The sequence below is a fragment of the Strix aluco genome, chromosome 1 (assembly GCF_031877795.1).
Source record: "Strix aluco isolate bStrAlu1 chromosome 1, bStrAlu1.hap1, whole genome shotgun sequence".
In the NCBI taxonomy this organism is placed as follows: Eukaryota; Metazoa; Chordata; class Aves; order Strigiformes; family Strigidae; genus Strix; species Strix aluco.
The window spans coordinates 7,346,930-7,369,000 of NC_133931.1; the positions used below are offsets into that span (position 1 = coordinate 7,346,930).

General features: G+C 35.9%; 1 protein-coding gene across 4 annotated transcripts in view; it reads right to left on the reverse strand.

Annotated features, from left to right (window-relative positions):
- KHDRBS3 (KH RNA binding domain containing, signal transduction associated 3) overlaps positions 1–22,071 on the reverse strand; it is a 98,920-nt gene that overhangs the window by 15,947 nt on the left and 60,902 nt on the right. For 2 of the 4 annotated variants that reach the window (XR_012624314.1, XM_074834052.1), the window contains exons 6-8: positions 21,116–21,226; positions 19,587–19,779; positions 7,226–7,308 (exon numbers count right to left, since the gene is read on the reverse strand). Coding sequence is in view for 3 of the 4 variants with exons in the window: in XM_074834052.1 (XP_074690153.1) it covers positions 7,226–7,308; positions 19,587–19,779; positions 21,116–21,226 (387 nt within the window). In the remaining variant the exon portion in view is untranslated. The remainder of the gene's footprint in view (positions 1–7,225; positions 7,309–19,586; positions 19,780–21,115; positions 21,227–22,071) is intronic. The other 2 variants (XM_074834184.1, XM_074834276.1) reach the window with 2 other exon arrangements.

Below are 22,071 nucleotides of genomic sequence, written 5' to 3' on the forward strand. Positions count from 1 at the left end.
ACAGCATTTAATATTTAAAAAATATTCACTGTTAATGAGTTTTTCTTCCTAGTAAGGACTTCTTAAGAGATCCTAGTTGACCTATCCTTTTCTCATGTTTTCACCTGTGTAATCAGTCAAGGAAAAAAATACTAAATCCTACCAAATACACACCCTCTTTAATTATATTGCGGTAATTCAACCACCCAGTTTAAGGTGCCGTAAATTCACCCAAGTAAAATTAAACCAATCACACAAAATGAATAATCTAGTTTTATGAAGTAATTTTTTTGTTTCCTCAAATATTTAAAATTTCATGTTACTATTTGTACCACTATAGCACCTTTTTTTTCCAACAGGTCTCTAAACTTACTTTTAAACGCAGTTTTACTTGTTTTCTATGCATTGAGGCATGTTCATAGTTAAGTTTAATAGCAAAGCCATGAAGAAAACCAAGATTTTTTGTAACTAAAAAGCATTTTACCAAGCAGAATTAGTACAAATTAAAACTATTCCTAACATTTCTCAAATAGTGAAGTAATCCAATTTCAACATGACAAGGATTCTAAAAACCTTTTCCAATTTTATGAGTGCAGCATGTGATATACTTATGTTAAGATTAATTTTTCCTTTAAGGGTAAGTTTTTTTCCATCATTACACTTAAATTGCCTTAGTCTTATTCATGTTTACTGTTTCAGGCGAGATTTCTGTAAAACAATTTAAAAAATCATGTATGCTAGACTCCAGTTAAAGCTATCTGTGCTATTGACGTATTTCTGAATATTTCATCTTGTCACATTTTAACAGGTAACAAAAAGGAAAGCATCTATCTAAACCTGAAGAACTAGATCTGAAAAACTGCGGAAAATAAATCTCTTCCAGTAATATGAGCATAAAAATTAAGCAGGAAACCACATGGCAGGGATTTTCAGTTAAAAGATACATTAGCTTGTTTATGCTAATGCTTTTGAGGCTTTATTTGTGCAAAATTATAACCTCCAATAAGCTCATACATACCAGGTGTTGATAAGCAACAATTGCAAAATACTTGCCATTTGCACTATCCCCAGAAATCAAATTGCTGTGGATTGATTAAATTTATAAATCAGAGCATGAAATACAAAAATCTACTAGCATTAAAATCCAAAGAATTACATCTTGAAAAGGTACAGTAACAGACACTATTTTGCATATAATACATATTTATACACCCTGGAAATGCATGATTGCTGACAAACTTAACAATGTAAATTTAAAACACTGAGCATCAAACAAAATGTTAGCAATTAACTTTCAAATACCAACAGCAACACCTCCATAAGCTAATTTTCAAATCCATACACTCAGCTCTGAAAATCCTCCTCTTATAAACAGCAATGTCATCATCTTTTGTATGACTACTACACACGGTTTCAGAATACACCTGAAAATTTGAGTTCCTAATGGAAAATGGGGAAGACTCTGGGTCTCATCAATAACTATATACTAGGAAACAGCTTCTCTCAAAACTAAGGTGCCTCTGGAGTGGCACAAAATCTGAGATTTAGAGATCTGAAGGATTCAAATCTCTAAATTTGGTTGTATTATTCAGGCATCAGTTGAACAATGGCCTTTGCCCAATTTCAAGGTGGATCTTTTTTTTCAGTCCTCTTTTTGATCTGACATCCAGATACATTTTTCCCAACTACCACAAGCTATGAAACACAAACTTCCTCAAATCTTTCAAACCACAGGGTCATTGTAAACAGTTTAACCTACTGTAAAGAAATTTTATGTTTTGAACCAGTCACTGTTGAAACAAGCAGTAAAGAATAAGTCCTCACCACATGGCATTCACAACACTGGACTTTTAACATGCTTAAAAATTACCACATGGGCAGTTATCTTTTTATGCTTTTACATAAATAATTTAAAATAAAGTTGCAGCACGTACTTCTCACTTCCCAACACATTAACCAATAAACAGAGTGAACTAGAGGCACTGAAGAGACACACAGGTATACTAAAGAGAATTTGCCAATTCCCTCAATTCAGATCGGCTTGACTAGATGGCTCTAAGGTTTACAGACAACTTACAGCTAGTTGAATGTACCACATTTTGGGTGTGGTAGCAATTACTGTTAGATATGCAAGAGCAGCAACTGAGCAATACTATGTTTAAGCCAATGGTACAATGGATGGTTGTTGCCAAGAGAAATCTATAGCATAGGCAAATAGGAAACCAGAAACCATTGCAGGAAACTGTAGACAAAGCCAGTAATTGCCCTTAGTCCTATCTTTCCCCTTTTATGTCAGTGTTTAGACTAAATTCTGCAATGGAGTGAAGGTGAGATCACCTTGACTGAAGATCTAAACCAGCTTTAAATTTATAAGTTATAATTAAACACAAAATGACATTACTACATGAACGACTTATTCTTGTCCCTGAACTGACACAGGCATAAAGTTACACAAATTGTTCATTTTATAGTTGAGACTGCTGATCTCTGTTGTAGGTAAAAACCAAAGCAGCTAGACAAAAGCATATTTTTTTCTAGGAAAACTATCTAATTTTAAATGCTAACAGACAAAAAGCCTAAAGAAGTTATTTGAAACTTCTGAGTGCCATGAAGCAGACAGATGGGGTTCTCCACATTTTTTTGTACTACAGTAACTGTGTTAGCCATTCTCTCTTGATAGTAAACTTAAAAGCACACAGTAAACCTTTAATGCTGTTGGAGAGGTAACAAACCCAGCCCCCTTCCTCAGCAACCTTGTCACATAATCTGAATTTTAGCAACAAACCTCATTCTCTGGGATGTTAACTCTCTGCAGCATCTGTCACTGCTATGAATGGTTGATCGTAAGTACCTCTGTAGTCATCTCAATGCTATTAAGCAGATGGCAGCGCTAAATCCGAATGATGTAGTACATCTCCCTGGTGGACTTTGTTTCCATACACTACCATTATTCTACAATTCCTCAGCGATAAATCTTATGTATTCTGGAGAACATTAAACAGTGAACTGACAGTGACAATTGATTTATTAGCATCCATTTCCCTTTGCCCTATTATTGTCTTCGCAAACACTTGTGCAGATCATGTATGGAGCCACTAAGGGACAAAAGCACTTTTGCTCAACTTGAAACGTATTTTAGACATTTAAAATATTTTCTTCATGCTAAAAAGGTTTAAACTGATCTACAAATTTAAACGAAGACCCAACTAAATGGTCCCGATTCCTCCACAATATTCTTCTCTGAATTTTCATAGTAAAATTGGTCTAGCATTAACATCAGGTTATTAAAACACCCACTACTTTCTGCAATAAATCCAAGAATTACAGTTCTAGACAGATTTGGGGAAGCCCTTTATGAATTGGCTAGGTTGTGTAAGGATGCATACATGCTGGTGAGGGAAGCTGACAATCTACAGGCATCTGACAAAGGCAAATATCAGCACCAGGAGTCACGAGTATGGTTTTTCACACTTGGAATTCACATTCTAGCACAAGATCCCAAAAAAGGTTTTTGGCATACAACTGCACATGTTAAATTACTACGTATGTGTATGGAAGAAATTTTATGAAGGAATTACTAACCGCATAATGTGAAATCTGCCCTGCATGACAGTAACATTTAGCCTAGTCTTGCTGTTCTCCTTAGACAGGCATTGAGGATCAACCGTAACTGATCACAGATTTTGACAGTATGCATTATGCTTTAAGGTAAAACTGTCTCAGCTGCTTCAAGTGTTTACTAGCCTTTGACTGTTAGAAATGGAGAAGTATTCTGTTAATTTGAGATTTTTTTTATTTTTTATAACAATACTGAACAGCCCTATTGATTAGCTATCCCAATTTATACTGGTAAAAATATTATCTAATCATCCTGTGCAAGAAATATACATATAATTTAGTCACACCTCTTCTAAAAATCAGTTAAGATATTTAGTAAAACTCTGTACAGCTCCAAGGGATTTTTTTTATGTCTTTTTGCCCATAAGAAATAATTCAGTTAAAGACATCCTGAAGCACTATTTGAGGCTTTGTTGCATGAACAAACAACTTCGTATAAGAAAGTATCTTAAAGGAAAACAATTTTTTATAGGATTACAGCGCATTAAGATAGATGAGAACTCTGAGAAAAGTCTGATGTTTCGCTACCTAATAGTGCTGTGACAGGTTTTAACTAAAGCTTCAGATTGCCAAGCACAGCAAGGACACAGTTTCACACAATGTCAAATAAAATGCCATTAAACTTTTAAACACACATGATTTAGTACAAGCAAGCATTTCGGTTATAGAAAGGAATTGTTTGCAGAGGCATGCAAAGTCTCAGCTACCTTAATGCATACAGAAATACACAGTGTGCTATTCTTCACATCTGAACATATCACCCATCCTAGTCAATCTCAGATTTGGCCATTTCTGGGAAATACACTAGAAACATCAAAATTAAAACCAATAAACTGGACTCATACTGTTGTGTAGTGAATGGTCAAATTTTGAGAATGTACTCCCTGCACACATATCAAAAATGTGTCATTATGCAACATCTTATACATCTACAACATTCCTAGAGATATTTCTAATTCTATTGCAAGTTTCTATCTCTAACAGAAATCACTAAAAGAAGCAAAAACTTTAAAACAAAACCAACTATTTCAACTGTCTCCACTGGATCACACAGTGTACACTTGACCATTAACTAAGTTTGGCAAGGTACAGGAAAAGAGTTCATATACTAACTACTGCAAATAGTTTATGAGCAAACCCATCTTTTCAGTTTAGTAGCTGTTTCTCAAATTTGCTCTTTAATACATAATATCATTAGTATCACAATCTCCTGAAGAAATTAACATCAGAAGACATACTTGAAATACTATTACTTTAAGATTACTTTTGCAATTTGAAAGAGGAAAAGTTTAGACATGCTAGTCACTAAATGATACAGTTGCACATAGAGGGCATTCACGTATTTAAAATGCATTTTTGTTCCATGCTTTATGAGGCCAAAATATTAAGAATGATATAAGGCTAAGCTATGAAAACAATAGACTTTTCCCTAATTTCCTTCATAGTAAAGGCATTACAATGCACCTAAATACGATACGTATCTCTTAATGGTTACAAAGTGACATCTTGCAATATGGACCACTATGTGATATTCACATTAAAGATAGGAATGCTGTTCTAGGTAGCTCAGATGGCTGTTTACAGCTATTACTTTTTGCCTGCCAATACAACCCTAAAAATCTTTTTGCCAAGCCAGAAAATATGCCAGAAAATGAGTGTCGATACCCCGTGAGAAACAAACAAGTGAATCATTTCTTGTTTTCTTTTACCATGCAACACTTAATAAAATTAGGAGAAAAAAGTGAAACAATCATTCAGAAGATAATGAACTCAAAATGTAGCAGTATATGTATTGTGAAACTGCAGTTAAAATATGAAGTAGAGCAATCATTTTATGAAGTATCACCTTCCAGACATGTGTACATATTGTATCTATAAATATTATACATATTCTTATGTGTAAGTCCTATACAAGAGCAATTTCATTTCTTGGGAGATTTGCTTTTTGCTAATTTTAGTTCAAAGGAAAAAAATTTAGTGAAAACTTCATTAACATGGAAAAAAATAAAATCCAAGTAATGTTTAGTTTTGGCTCAGGCAAATGACTTTGTAATGAAGTCCAAATGTTTGTGTGCAATAAACCCATTTACCAGCACTAGAAGCAGTAAAACAGAACAGAATTACCAACATAAAAGTTGAGGACTATTTTGGTAATTTTCTGTTTGGAAAAAATTCCATTACCAGCAGCTGCTCTCTAAGTGTAACATTCTATAGAGCTTCATATTCTGGAGGTCCTATGCTGCTGATTTCATAAATCATATTTTGTTCTAATCAATTTTCAGTAGCTTACAAGACTCTCTAGGAGTGAAGTATCAGGTAAAAGGCAATTTCATTCTGTTAGTTCTCAACAATAATGATGAACTTTCCATTAGGTTTTTTCACATTGACTAAATTGTTGGGCATAGGAAAGCATTCATTTGTACAACAAAATTTAAGCTGGGTGTGTCAACACTACAGCAAAGCGGATGTCAGGTGTAAACAGCTTTGTTTTCAACTTCACTGTGAACAGTTCTTTACTATTTCAGATAAGGCTACAGTGTAAAAAAGTCTTAAATATTTAGCGGAAGGTAAAATAGTCTAAGCAGTATTTTATTTATCAGCATCACAGTATCCACCAATATCTCCCTTTCCTACTGTCATCTTCCCAGTAGGCAAGGTTTGAAGCTCACATCACCCCAGATAACCAAAGCAGTAATGTAGACCTGTAGCATTTTATTTTATTATTTTCTCAACATTCTTGTTTCAACCATTTGAAGTTTATTGCCATAAAAGTTTAACGAAATTGTCAATGTCATTACAAAATCTACTACTGATCAAACCATGAACGCTTGGTCTAAGAAAGAGTGACAATACATGACAACTCAGTGAAAGGTGCACAGAAGTTCCCTTTCCAGACATGCACATTAGAAGTACCTAATAATGGGGACAATCAGCCAAGCTGCTAAGTAATGTGTCAACATGATATTTGCCATTAAGTTCAAACTACCACCTAATACAAGTAGTTTGTACTTCACAGCATTTTTTTCCATCACTGGGACATATTAGTACTCTTTGTAATTCACGGAGTTTCCAAATAGTGAGTCCTCTGAAAAAAGCAAAATTTTATGAAAATACATCAGAAGTGCTTAAAAATACTGCTGAGAATGAAGTGGGGGGAGGAAGATGTGTGGCAAAGATTCAAATTTGTCACAAAGACAATTCCACAAAGAAATAAAACAAACTAAAGAATCTACTTTTTTTTACAGCCAAGTAAAGGTAAAATACTGGCATATAACCATGTTAAAGTAGTAAGAAAATACAATCAGCTCTGTCTCAGATGATTTAATGCCTTTTATAAAGTTATTTCTACTCTTCTCCCTTCTCTGCCTCCCTCCCCAAATGAATCTGAATTAAGTTTTCCTGAACTTTTGAAAACTTTGATTTATGATTTGGCATCACTAAAACCCTTTGTTTCAAGCTCCCATTACTGTTTCCTTTCACTTGACTTCTATACTTCTGAGGGTTATTTCTAATAAGACTTTTATAACATTTTTGTTGTTTAAGATGAAATTGAAAAAATCTTTAAGTAAAACTATCTTTCCAACTGTAGAATATTTCAAATGTAGTTACAGCAGATTTGGAAACTGACCTTTGTGCTTGAGTGCTATAGCTGTTATCATAGGAATCATAGCTTTGTTCATCATAAGCAGTTCCATAACCATCATCATACTCCTGAAATGACAAAAAAGGTAGGTAACATTAACCGTAAGCACACTCCAGAAACAAAGCAGTAACCTAGTTCTAAATACAAAAGACAATACTCTGTTGAAATGCATGACATATGTACACCACAAAATGGCAGAATCTTAATGATATTGGAGACTACATTCATTTAGGAGACTACACATATCTAAGACTAAAATTACTTTAAAGGTATTTTGAACTATTTTGTTTTGAAAATATTTTTTTAGCTAATACTGGTTTATGCAGAGACAGTACAAAAGCTTCATGTCTCCATGTACTCAAATTTCAGATGAGTGAGCTACTGATCTTCAAGAAAGCGCTGGGAAGCATCTCTGGAATCAAAACATCTGAATAAGTGTTGTGCAACTGACTTAGGTAGCTTACTTATTTCTGGACAAGAAGTTTAATATTCTACACAGAATATAGATAGGAAAAAAGTCCCTAAAGGAGACTAGTAAGAATGATGGTTTTACTTCTTTGAATGCCCTCTGTATACTCTGCAACTTGTGGAAGTTTAGCATCCATTAAGCTAAAAGTAAGGTTTTCTTACTCCTTCCACATTATCCACATTACTTAAGTATACACTGTAGTAACACTCTTCCCAAAAAATTACTGGATTTAAATACCAAATTGAACAACACACTAACTCCAGCTACAAGCCATACAGAAGTTTAAGATAAAAATCAAGTGACAATGATGCTGTGTTTTCCCAGAGAAGGATGAGAAATCTAAAAGAACTGTAAGCAATTTGTTTTTTCCAGTAATAAACCTAAGCTAAACACATGAAAAGTAGAAATGGCACTTCCTTTGTACTGTTCCTTAGGAAATCCTAATATCCAAATGATATCTAAATATGCTAAAGACCTTGATGGATATTTAGGGTTAACTTCTCCAGTTTTGCCAGATGCAAATGACCTAATGAGAAGACACTTTGAAGATAGAGATCCAGAAAAATTAAAATCTGGTATTGTCTTATATATGGTATTGTATAAGTGTGTATCAAACCCTGGCAACATAATGATAAAGTCTCATGAAAGAACAAACTCTTTCCCAGGAAAAGGAACCTTTAAGAATCCTTCACCAATAACAAAACCAAACCAACTAGCAGTATCAATCAGGTAGGTATGGCAGATGGATTGTCCAACTCTAGTAGAAAACACCTTCAGTGACAGGAATCTGACAGCTTTCTAGACACTGTAAGGAAAGCTTTCTATAGCAGAATCCAGTGCCATCCTCAAAAACCGATAGGAAACTGAATTTGCTGAGAGTTTTTAGCATTTTTTCCAGTCATTTGAAATTGCTTATATGGAAAACCAGGCAATCTGCCCATCAGTACTGCTTAATCACCACTAGAAGACTGAACATGATTAGTAGAAGGGTGTCTATGAACATTTGCCAGCACAAATGAGTGACAGCCTATGTCTGGAAGAAGAAACAAGGATTCTGTTGCAAAGAGATCCATGGATAAAGAGTCCCAATTGAAAAGGAAATGCATTGTTTTCTCTTTCAGTAATTCACTGTCCTGAAACTAAAAATTAAAATAGAGTCTCAGCATTTCTTTGCCCATCTGATATGGATTTTTCTTGATAAACCACACACTAAACCCACAAAACCATTGCCTCCTGGCAGTTATTATGAACAAGCACTTTATTACTTATTGATGCAATACACAGACATCTGTTAACAATACAGACATTGATCAACAGCAGAAGCTGAGACAACTTATTTGCTCTGTTCCAGAACATTTACATGACATTTGGTCTCCTCTTTTAGAATCTCCCAACTGTGAATCAGCCACCCCTAAGAGGGGCTCCTGAACTTCAATCCATGCACACCCAGCAGAGACACCAAATGAAAGCAGAGGACTGAAATTAACCTTTTAACATGTTAAAGCTTTGCCACTAAGGAATCATTGGAGAATTCTTAAGCAATCAGTCCTATTCTTCACATTTATGTTAACTGCTAAAAAACTGATCATGAAAGAAAAGGGGAAAACAGACTACTCTGAAGTTATGCTGTATCTATAACTTCTTGAATACAAAGAAACAAAGTAAATTTGAAATAGGAGGACCCTTAACAAGATGGCCAGCAGAACAAAAGGAAAATTTTGTGGAGGTCCATGCTGTATCAGACTTAAGTGTTTCTAGTATTAGCAGTTCCCTTCCAGAGAAATTTTACCCAGAACTCATTACTGTTCATCATTTTGTGTGTTAATAAATTGACTACTGCAGAAATTAAGCACTGCATTATTAGATTGTTGAAGGTGGCTCTTATAAGCTTTGAATGGAAAGATATCTGGTTTGTAGTTTGTGGGACTCCTGTCACTTAGCATTAAAAAGATCAACCTGTGCTGTTGCAATTACTATAATCTGCTTAAATAGATCAATTTTTCCTTTTTATTACTGTATTTACATTTATAAAACCAAAAATTTACATTAAAAGCAAGATAAACTTCACATGCAACATGCTGCAAAAATAGAGTATGTTTATAAAGCTGCTCAATGGCTTGTTCTGTTAAGAGATAAGAGATTCAAATTCCAAAACATTTGTTTACTGTGCACTAGTCCCTTGAAGTAGCAATTAGGCTGAGGCAGCTGAAGTATGTTTCAGAGCTTTCCTTGAATTAGGTCTGACAGTATTTTCTTAGCCATGCAGTATTTGAAAACCTTCTTTCAGGAGGTTACAAAGAAGGTTGGCCACGGCAGAATGTTTTACGTTTTAGACTAAATCCACACTACTTGAGTATTTTGACACAGACCTCTTGTGGCTTCAATAAATATTTTCTTTAACTTAATTTAGTATTTAGGTGAAATATCCTTGGCCATCTGGCATGCTTCAGTACAATAATATATCATGCTAAATGAAATAAAAGTGATATTTTCACACATATAATGGAAATGGACAGAGCAGAACTTAAATATGCACAGATATCTTGTAATAAAGTATATCACAGATTCACTGACAATCATTGCTATACCAATTTATTTCCACATAGTACAGCAAGAATTACACCTTCATAAGAATATTTTAATTGCATTTTTCCTGCTGATTTTTCAGCATGTTTCAGGTATTTATAAAAGCATTCATTTCTGTATGTAAAGCCATTATTCTTCATGTGGATGACAGCATTGGCGTTCCTACTACCCACCAATGCAATGCACTTCCCTCTCAATTCCAGTTAGTAAGTCTATAAATAGCTCTTCCCATAGGTACTCAGTAATCAAGGAGTTTCCAGGTGAAGTCCTATTTCCTCTCCCACTACTAAAAACCAAAAGCCTGAACAAGATCATATCTTCATCCCATGAATGGGAACACTGTTTCTGTTATTATTCTACTTTTCAGGATAACCTAGAAAACTCTCAGATTTACTCTGACCAAAAGGCAAGTATGCTGTACAGTTTGTGCTTATAAGAAAGGTGCTAAATTCCCCTTAAACCACAGGTATTTTCCACACAACATTTAAAATATCAACTAGGAAGGTATCAAGAGCAATTGTCCTGACTTCTGTTAATTTCAGTCTTAAGAACCTTCCTCCAAAGTAACAGAACTGCTAGAATTATAAGACAGATCTGAAAATAATATGAAATTATTCTGCAAAATCTCAAACCTTATTACTAACTCCTTTATTAAGCCAGCCTATAAACCAGAATCACATTATATTTCCTCTTCAAGAGAGCTTCTGCCTGTAGTTGTCTCAATGACAGCGCCTGCAGTGCATATAAATCCAAAGAGCAGCACTGGCAACAGTAATTGTTCAGCGTGAAGTGCAGAAATTTTTCATGAACAGAACCAAAAGCAGTATGTAAAAATACACCTTCGAGTACATTAAATAATAAGTTAGTATCGCAGATCAAAAGATGATAAAAGCAACGAAAGCAATCCTAGCCAAAACCTCTGCACTACCCAAAACATTATAAATCATGCTAAGCCTTGCTCATCAGTGTTTCTTTCTAATAATGAAGTACTCTATAACATACCCTTGTTCATGGGGAATAGGAAATGGTGGCTTTAAATTACAATCTGCTGGCAGTGACAATGACAGACTAGTGTTTGGGTCATCTTCAGGGGAAATTAACAATGTTTCAAAGAGAACAAAACAGAACTAGGAAGAAAAAGAGGGTAAGAAGTTCATTTTAAGAAAAGCCATTTGCAGTGCTGGAAAAAATAATCAAATCAATAAGAGAAAATCATCAAATCAATAAGAAATCAATTTTCCAGCTCTCCTCAAAGGAAATCCATCCAAGGGGAAAAAAAATTAAAGCTGTTATCACTACAACTAAAGGTTGTTGTTTCTTTTCCTCATCATTCTCTGAAATTAATACTTACATCAGTACTTTATCACAGAATATTGGAGGAATGTCTTAGATAAAAAGTATCATACTAAAAAAAAATTGTTTGCGCAGAGATTAACTTGAAGGAGAAAGAACATGAGGCAACTTCAGTGCAGTGCAATGAAGAATTTTTTTGGCAAATTAGAATTGGAAAGGAAAGGAACAGAGACACTGTTACATGGAAATAACATCTCCCCATCATTTAATCAACAGGGAATATGGGGCAATCAAAACAAGTATGTGTAGCTACTACCATCTCAAGACTGAGTGATAACATTAAGGACATTAGCAGCAAACATGCACAGACTGCAAGCTCCTATTTAGTAGATTTTCATCTGTTTTCATCTAGAAGCAGCCTAGTGCATATTCAACCAGAACAAATAAGGTATTCCTGGAATGAAAGATGTACTAGTGGATTGTCTTTCACACACCTCAAAACAAAAAAAGATTTGCTAATGAATATTGGCAGTAAAATTTAAACCAAGTTACTATCAGGCCAAAACAATTCTGTCTTTCAATATATAACAGCAGGGAGCAGTGTCAGAATCAGGAGGACGACTCATGCTCATTCAATAATAGCAAATCAAAAAACGGTCAACTTAGATGAGCAGCTTAAAATAAAATACTTTGCAAATAAAATATTTTGCATGCACATTATAGGTGAATTTTCAACTTCAAGACAGGCAGGTGGAAAAGCTTTTCAGCCTCCCCTCTAAAACATTTCACTGTTTCCATAGCCAAAGTCACCTGAGTTCTTGAGAAAAAGATTTTCTTTTCTCTCTCTACCTTATCCTGAAAACCCCAAAGGTAAATGTAAGATTCAAAACCAGAACAATTGAGGGACATAAATTTCAAATATTTTTTCATTTATTTCTTGCTTGTCCTATCTATCATGAAAGAGAATACTATAATTGGAAGAAAAAAGCCAAGAAATAACTGTCTGATGTTATGAACTTGCTTTCCAGAACTCTTACCTGAATTTACCCTAATAATAGTCTTAGCACTTCTGAAAAACCTGAACTCAGTAAATACATTGCTTAAAAAAGGCATAATACTAAAGTGGAAACTACAACATTATCCAGAGGCGAACAGAGCAGAATGGACAAAAGATCATTTCTCTAGTACTCAGAGAATGAAGCTACCTCAAGTCCTTTTCCAGGTATCCAAACAATAAGCTTCAAACTCAAAATAACTAAACAAATAAAAACATTTGAAATATTGCATGTTATTGGGAAACTGTCAACATTCAGAAGACCAAGGTAAAGTAAAACATGGTTTGACCCTTGCAGTTATATTAAAGTTGTACTTGAACTCTATTCTGACAGAATTTTAATTCTTTTCAAAGTCTTATGTTATCTGGACTAGCCCTTACTTTGCCTAATATTTTGCCACCTCAACTCCAAGAAGCATTTATTTGTAAATAAAAAGCTTAGGGCTTTTTTAATATGGTATACAAAGTTTTTCCTCTTTTTTCCTACAAATCTTTCCTTCAACTATGAACAGCAAGCGAGCAAATGAATGTTAATGAGAAAAAAGTCTAAAAACAGTTCACCATGCAAAATCAGCACTGTTAGTAGCTCCAAGAAACTGCTTCCACATTAATCCTAATTTTCAGTTTTTCAAACTGTAAACTAAATTTGATCTCAATGAAGAGACAGGGAAATCAAGCTCAATGCTGGATATCAAAACAGAATTTGCACTATCTTTCTAGGGAGGTGCACTAAATAATAGACTGTAGGTTATTCAGCTGAATTGGCTCTCACCTGTAAATAGTAAGACTTTGCATTCACTCTTTCCAGTAATTGATACATACTTGCATATTTCATAGCAATCACTGGATCAAGAAATGGATTTTATTCTCAGCCATCCAGCCAAATGTTATTTGTGAACAAGTTTCCCTTGAGTCTTCCCACAAATTTGTAAGGATTTCTTGAAAAAAATCAAACAGCCAGAAACCACTCTCCTGACACTGTGTACGCTACAACAGCCAGTATCCTGGTGGTCAGCACACCATCTCTGCAGAGAACCAAGGGAATACAAATACCTGCAACAGGAATTTGAAGCAAGGGCCTTCCACTACTGGAGGAATACTGAGCTCTCAGTTACAAAGAGACATACAGCACCGTATCATCTGCTCATTGTTTTGGGTGAGATCTTGTTAGACAGTAGGTTATGGTAATATCTTTTCAGTCTTCCCCATCTCTCATGGGAAACAGTAGGAGCAGCCTCATACTGTTGCAACTTCTATAATATCTATGTACATTACAGTATATCTAGTGTTAGTTTCATAATACAGATGCAGTGTGAAAATTACAAGCTTAAATCTGAATTAAGTCAAGCACTGCTTTGTCCATCAGTAAATGCAATGTATTTCTGGAAATATCCAGGAATGTATGCTTTGGGAACTATGAAACTTAAAAACCCAGCCATCCCTAAGCTTTAGGATCTTCTGGAATCAGGCAATAACTAAATGTAGATTTCAAAGTGTAGATTTCTGAAGTTTGTTATCAGTATCTTTTTTGCATCCAAGTGTTCTGTACACACTTCTAAGTACCCTGTATCTGTGTATCTGTATCCTTAAGTTAAAAAATCTTGGCATGTAACTGAAAATAGTTCACAATGTTCTTTTTCAAGTTGCAATTTACTTAACATTAGAAAGGCTCCCTAGGTCTCTTACTGGTAGACATTCTATCTTAATTCAATTTCTTACTACACAAAGCAATCTCATTGAAGCATTTTAATTGAAGCATTAACTGCTAGAAATTATACATGTAGTCACTGCATTAGAAAAATCTGCTGCTGAGATAATCCTTGTCTGAACACAAGAAAACATCAATAAAATTGCCAGAAACAAAACTGAAGCTCTGCCACAACTTTCCCACATGCACACTAGGGAGGAACACGTAGATCTGCTTGCTTTCCAATGTAGTGTTGAAGCAAGTCTTAGCCATAACTTGCTAGACTGACAAGTCTTATTTTTCAGTGCAGACATTCCACACGGCCACAGAAATGGGTTTTAAAAACATGTTTAAAGTCCAGTTCTTAATGCCTACAAATCTGATAAATCTCAGTTTGCATTTAACCCATTTAAGCAGCCAAAACAGGACTTGACATGGCATCATCACAAATACATTCATACAAAGTACATAATTGAAATATTTACACAGTATTTGCAAAATATTTACCTTTGTAAAATGAAAATAGCAGCAAATAAAAACCTAATCTTAAAGCTTCAGTCACATTGCTGTGTTACTAATTCGAAAAAAGCCTCAAGGGTTTGAAGCTGGTAAGAAGAGGACAACAGGAAGAGGCAGAGAGCAGCAACTGTTACTAGACACTGAGACTGAACATCCCTATGTTCTACCCTATGTTGACTGAACATCCACTAAGGAATTGACACTATTAAAGAACAGTGAATTGCTAGCATACTGTTACTAATTTCCTGGTTATTGAAAAACATGGAAAAGCTTAATGTATCCAGCTAGTAGTTAAACACAATTTCTATTTCTTAGCTTCATGGAATAAATTGTCCACTTAAAAATACATGAAAATATTTATCTTTTACAGTTTGCTTCAATAAGTAGAGAAAAATTCTCGTGTAATTAAGAGAACGATGACCCTGAAACCATCCATAAGAGCTTCAATGTATCTAGCAATCACCTAGTATGATTTCCCTTATCCAAGGATTATAAAAATAATCCTGGCCATGCTTCACATGTCATACTAGGCTCTCTCCTGATCTGAGCAGTTGAGGACATCAAAAGGGGAGGCATGTTAGCCTTCAGAAGAAGTTTATCACACCAGACAGAGCAGTGAGGTTAGAACAGTAATTATAAAGCTGACTGGCTGTAGAAGCATGAATTTTTCCTATCATGAGCTGATGCTACAGCTATTAAAAAGACAATGTTCACAGAAAATGACAAGCAGCTGTCATTTAATGGCTTCAAAAACTTCATCATGGTACTAACAATATGGTAAGATCCCAGGAGGAATGGGTCCTGGGACAGAGATACATAAGTGAGACTGGCAACAGCAGCATGGGAAAACTAGTTATATTGAACTGGAAAAACATGCAGATACTGCCGCTAGTCTGATACGTTGCATGACTTCTCCAGAGAAGGCCAAATCAAGCAGCCCAAATCAGCATTACAAACAGCCCAAAAAGCTGACAGAGATAGTCTACCTCTGTGTAGAGCTTTCCAACAGGTAAGTTTGGGACAACTTCCCTATGGGCTCCAAGCACAGGACAGCAACAGTCACCTAGTTTTGTTTATCTTGAGCCCACATTAAAATGCATCTAAATTCAAATTAATGATTTTTTTTGCCTGTGGTATGATTTTTCCCCACATGAGATACTGCCTCCAGAATTAACCCTTCCAATTTTTCAGAAAGAAATACATAATCCCCTAGCCATTTTGATAATTGTCTTTTAGAAAAGAACTTCTTAAACAATCAAGAAGAGGAAGGAGAGAGATTAGGATAGACAGAAGGCAGAACTGAATAAGGTCCTCATGATGTTAAAGACTTATTGGTCTTAAGGACTATGGAAAAAAGTTAACAAAGGGAGTGAAGGAAAAGGGAAGATGTTTGACTCAATGATGGCCTCATTTTCTGTCTTTATTATATATGTCTATATTAAGGTATACTTAATAGTATTCTACAGAGGAAATGGGCAACGATTTTATGTACTGAAAGCCCTGCTCATCTTCGAGACATCATCTTTGAGATATATAGAGTTACACAAGTAAATCGTTGAAGGCTTCCATCCAGAAGATAGTTTGCTTCCTTCTGAACTTGCAGTTTCAGATTAATGAGTAGAAAGCAAAGGCTTGTAAGTGTAAAGAAATGAAAAGATTCATGAATCTTCGCAGACTTTCCAATCTTCAATGGAAAGCCTCTTGTGGTGGGTTGACCCTGGCTGGATGTCAAGTGCCCACCAAACCATATAATTGCCCTCCTCAATGGGACAGGGGAAGAGAAAATATAACAAAAGGCTCATGAGTCAAGATAAGGACAGGGAGAGATCACTCATCAGTTATTGTCACAGGCAAAACAAGACTCAACTTGGGGAAAAATTAACTTATTACCAATCAAATCTGAGTAGGATAATAGAAATAAGAACAAATATTAAAACACCCTTCCCCATCCCTCCCTTCTTCCAGGGCTCAACTTTACTCCTGATTTCTCTACCTCCTCCCCTCCAGCAGCACAGGGGGACAGGGAATGGGGGTTGTGGTCAGTTCATCACACATTGTCTCTGCCACTCCTTCCTCCTCGGGGGGAGGACTCCTCACACTCTTCCCCTGTTCCAGCGTGGGGTCCCTCCCACAGGAGACAGTCCTCCATGAACTTCTCAAACGTGAGTGCTTCCCACAGGCTGCAGTTCTTCACAATCTGCTCCAGTGTGGGTCCTTCCCATAGGCTGCAGTCCTACAGGCACAGACTGCTCCAGCGTGGGTCCCCCACAGGGTCACAAGTCCTGCCAGAAAACCTGCTCCAGTGTGGGCTCCTCTCTCCACAGGGCCACAGGTCCTGCCAGGAGCCTGCTCCAGCATGGGCTTCCTGGGGGGTCACAGCCTCCTCTGGGAATCCACCTGCTCCAGCTTGGGGTCCTCCACGGGCTGCAGGTGGAGATCTGCTCCACCATGGACCTGCATGGGTCCAGGGCACAGCTGCCTCACCATGGGCTGCACCATGGGCTGCAGGGGAGTCTCTGCTCCAGCACCTGGAGCATCTCCTGCCCCTCCTCCTTCACTGACCTTGGTGTCTGCAGAGTTGCAGCTCTTATGTTCTCACTCCTCTCTCCCAGCTGTTGCACAGCAGCTTTTTTCCCCTTCTTAAATATGTTATCTCAGAGGCACTACCACCATTGCTGATAGGCTCAGCCTTAACCAGCAGCAGGTCCATCTTGGAGCTGGTGGGCATTGGCTCTTGGATATGGGGGAAAGCTATCAGCTTCTCACAGAGGCCACCCTGATACCAAAACCTGGCCACACAAACCCAATATCCTTCCAAAGGCTCCTCTAACATCTCTGGATATCCCCATCTCCGAAGCTCTGAAACTATATGCTGCTTAAAATAACTTCTTATGACACCCACAATCTCACTGAAGTTCTCATTCTACAGACACTTCTCAGGAAACAGTGACACCTACTCAGATATTCAGCTTGGAAAACCAGTGCTTAATACTAGATATGGCTGAACAGCAACTAGTAAGGAAAGGATAAAAATTCTACTAATGATTTCTACCATGTTACCTTAATATGTAAAAGATACAATTAAGGTACTTTGATAATGTACTACAAATGGGCAGGTATAAAAATATAATGCATTAAATTTAACAAAATATTCTAGTGGTTTATGTCCTAGCAGCAAAACTTTTATTCTAATGAATCTCCACTTAAACAAAAGGAGACACAGAAAATATGTTAATTTTAAAATGGACCCGTTAGCATTGCTTTATCAATTACAGCTTTAAATATATCTATCCCAGTTAAGATCTCTTGTTTGGAAGACAAGTGATCCAGTTCTAGAGAACATTCTTTTTAGAAATTTAGCACAGCACTACTTTACTTTATAGTGCTGTTTTCTAATTACTCAGAAGTAAAATATACATCACGATACTGATTCAAACAGCTGTTATTTCCATGCCACTTCTATAACACATGCTATAAACAGCAGATACACATGAATATCAAGTTACTTAAAGAGGTTTATTTTTTACCACATCACCATGCATTCTACAGTGTATGCCCTGGAAACGGGGTGTTTAATGAGGACTAATTCCTTTAAAAGCATTGTGAAATAACCACTTATTTGCAGTACTCACCTTGACTCTTCAAGTCAGTTATAGCCAGGGGACACTTACATATGCTGTTCAAGTACTAGTTCTCAAAATTAATAAACTACATTAAATTCTTCTGAATTGTTCAGGTACATGCATAAATGTTTGTACTGACATTAAACTTCCTGCAAAAAGCTATAAGTGTTATAGGGAAAATTAGGTTTCTGATCAAAAGGACAAAGGTTGAGATTTCATTTAGAGGGTTTTCGCAGGGGTGATGAGGGAAGAGGGAGAATATTTATAAAAGTGTTAAGAAAAAAAAATGTTTAAATAGCAAAAGCATTTCCTGGAATTTAGGAACTCCTTTCCTGATAGTCTGAATAATAAAGTCCAGACAGACCTGGCTGTAAAGAAGGCACGCTAAAAGCTTTAAGATATATAAAACATTAAAAGCGTTGTCCTTGAAAATGTTATTTTTCTATAAGACTAAATCCATTTTATGACATTTTTGCTTTAATAAGGTTTTTTTCTTTATCGCACTGCTCTAAGTTCAATAGAAGTTAAATTTATCCTAAGAATTCATAACTGTCTATAATTATCAGTCATGTACAATATAAAGTATCTTGATATGGTTTTTAATTTTTAATACAATAAAATCAAGACAAATATGTATGGCTTATAGAGATACACTGTATATTGTTAACATTTTAGGATTAATTCTGAGGCTTTCATAGAAATACTTTAATTTCTAATCACTGAACAGTTATATGACCACAAATATAGGTTTAGGAAGAAGAGTAGAATACTATTCTCAGTTTTAGTTAAGAATTAAAAAAATCTACTGACAATAGGATTTTACAGATTTTTGTAAAGCAGAACCCTAATATAATACATTTAAGAGGTACACATCTATTTTGCCAAATGCACAGTAAATGTCTTTATGGTAGTACACATAACCTGAAATTTTATTAATATGAAACAGTTCCAAGTCAGAAAAGGTGACACAAGATGACCACATTTGCCATAGATACTGGGTAAAAGTCTTATTTAGGTACTAATTAAAGAGATTCTATGGAGTTCTAAAATGATAGTTCGGATCATCCCTCCAAAATTACACACTTTGTGCATGGTATGTCAACAGCTCAACTTACATATTCACCATAGGTCTCCTGTGCTGGAGGTGGTGGAAGGGGGCGGTAGCCTGAAGGTGGAGGTACTCCTCTCGCTCTGGGTGCTAAAAGTCCACGGCTACGACTGACTGGTCCTCTACTGGGAGGCACTCCTCTGGGTGCTGGTGCCCCTCTTGGTACTCCTGCTGGTGGTGGAGGCACTCCTCCACGGCCCCTGTGAATATAGGGATCACTTACCGTTAAATACTATACCCTTGGCCTCCCTTTCAACAGCTCCCTCCCTCACATCATGACAATTTTGCTTTGCTACAGCCATAAAAGGTCTAAAAGAGGTTTATAGTCATCATTTTTAGGTACGCTTTAATCCAATTACACACATTATGCAAAAAATGCTGAAAGATACAAACTAGATACGTGGTTCAGTGATGAACTTCTCACTAGCTTGAGACATTCTCACATAGACAGACACCCAAATCAATTTGCTGGAATCAGTCAACTTCACTAGAAATTTGACTTATAGTATGTGAAAACACAATCATAGAGTAACAGGTTAATTTGAAGCTGTCAGCCTATATCATACTCAAACCCAGCACAGAAATCAGTTGCAACTCCCTTCTGATCCCGTGTAAGCTTCTAAATGCAATCCAAAGATCACACTGCATGTAAGAGATTGAGTTACATTTTCTTCTGGTTCTAAAGAAGACATTTCCAGCTGTTGCAGGAAACATTCAAACATGTAATAAATGTGCAGGGTGATTATGGGATATAACCTGATGTGCTATATATATTTAAGAACAGTAACAGTTTATTTTTAGAGTTCTGAAACAATGATAAGCATTAACTTGCATTCCATTACTTCAACTCTTAACATATAGATGAAAAATCTGAGACCTAAACCAGAACAATTTTCAAACACATTTGATCCATTTAAAGGTGGTGCCCCCCCACCTCCCTATAGTAAAGGGAGAGATTTAGAGGTACAACCTGTGAGAAATTTGCATCATTTATCCTCTTTTAAACAGGATGTCTAAGACATTGCTAATAGACATCTCCTTTTTAAAGGAGATCACCCCATGGACTATAGTTAAGTTTAAACTACTGCTCTGTAGGCGTATAGACTTGTTCCAAGAAAGTCACACCCTTATTGTGTACTGTAACAGATATACAGAAGAAAACAAACACACACAAGCTCTACACTATCTTCCTACCTATCAAGCCATCATCTGATTAATCTCGAGTAGTAATTGAGTGAAAATACTCTGTCCTGATTTCCATAAAAATTTCCAACTTAAACATTATAAAGTAAAATCGAGATTTGGCCTATCCCATTTCACATAAATCATAATTTCTCATTGGTAAGCTTATCAGAAAATATAATCATTTTAGCACAAAATATTTGAAAAACTGCATCACAAAATGAAGAATTCAAAAGCTTAAATAGTTGATACAATCAGGTTAGATTTTATTAATTCTAATTACTGATTAAAACACAGTCACAAAGTATTTTAAACAAGCCTAGAGAGTAAGTGATTTAAAACTGTGCTTATTACTTGGTTTTGGCTAATCTGTAGAATGCCTCCTCAGGACAGGGTACCAGCTGCTTATTTGACTTCATTGTAGTGGGGGCAGGGGTGAGCAGTGAAGTTCCCAGACACAGCCTGCTGAAGTAATATAAAGAAATAGCAAATGTGATACTTTCCAAGTGAAGCCAAAGAAAGGGAAATGAACCTATTGGCATAGACAAAAGTCAATACCAAGTAAAAACGTCAGTAAAAAGACTCAAGAATCACTACACCTAATCTTCATGGTGTCCTTTTAGACAGGGTGCAAGTGAGAGCAGCAGGAAATGGGACATGCTAAAAACATGGAAAAACATTTGAGGGAGGGGGGGAAGAAGTACAGTATTTAGAGCCAGTATAGATTTATTCCTGTAGAGTAATTAGAACACCAGATCCACGTGATGAGAAGGTCTTTTCTGCATTTTAAAAACAGTTAATAAGATTGCAGTGGTGATGGGTGGGAAGTCATATTTCTCTTATATTAGGAGACCATTTACATGCTTTTTAAAAAAAGTTACTGTAGGAAGAATAAACAATCTGAGATGTATAGTTCTGTATTACACCACTCAGATGGTTACTGCACCAGGCTGGAGGAGATTAGAAAGGTGCAGGGATGGGAAACCAGTAACAGGAGAGTTCCACTACCACCATGCAGATTTGAGTCATACCAGGGTATGATGCTAAGAGCATATTTTTAGAAACTGTAAATTGTTATTTCAGTAAGTTATCAGGGAACTCAAGAAGTTTGATTGACATGAACAATAAACAGAAATTAACTGAAAATATTGAGGAATCACTTTGAATAGGAACCTTTGCCTACCTTTGCCAAAACAGATGAGTTCTGGTATTGCTCAATTTGAAAAAGGGTAGCTATATAAATTGTGTTTAAAAATATTTAAAAGTAATAATGTATATACATAAAATGGGAAGACATTTAGAGAAATCCC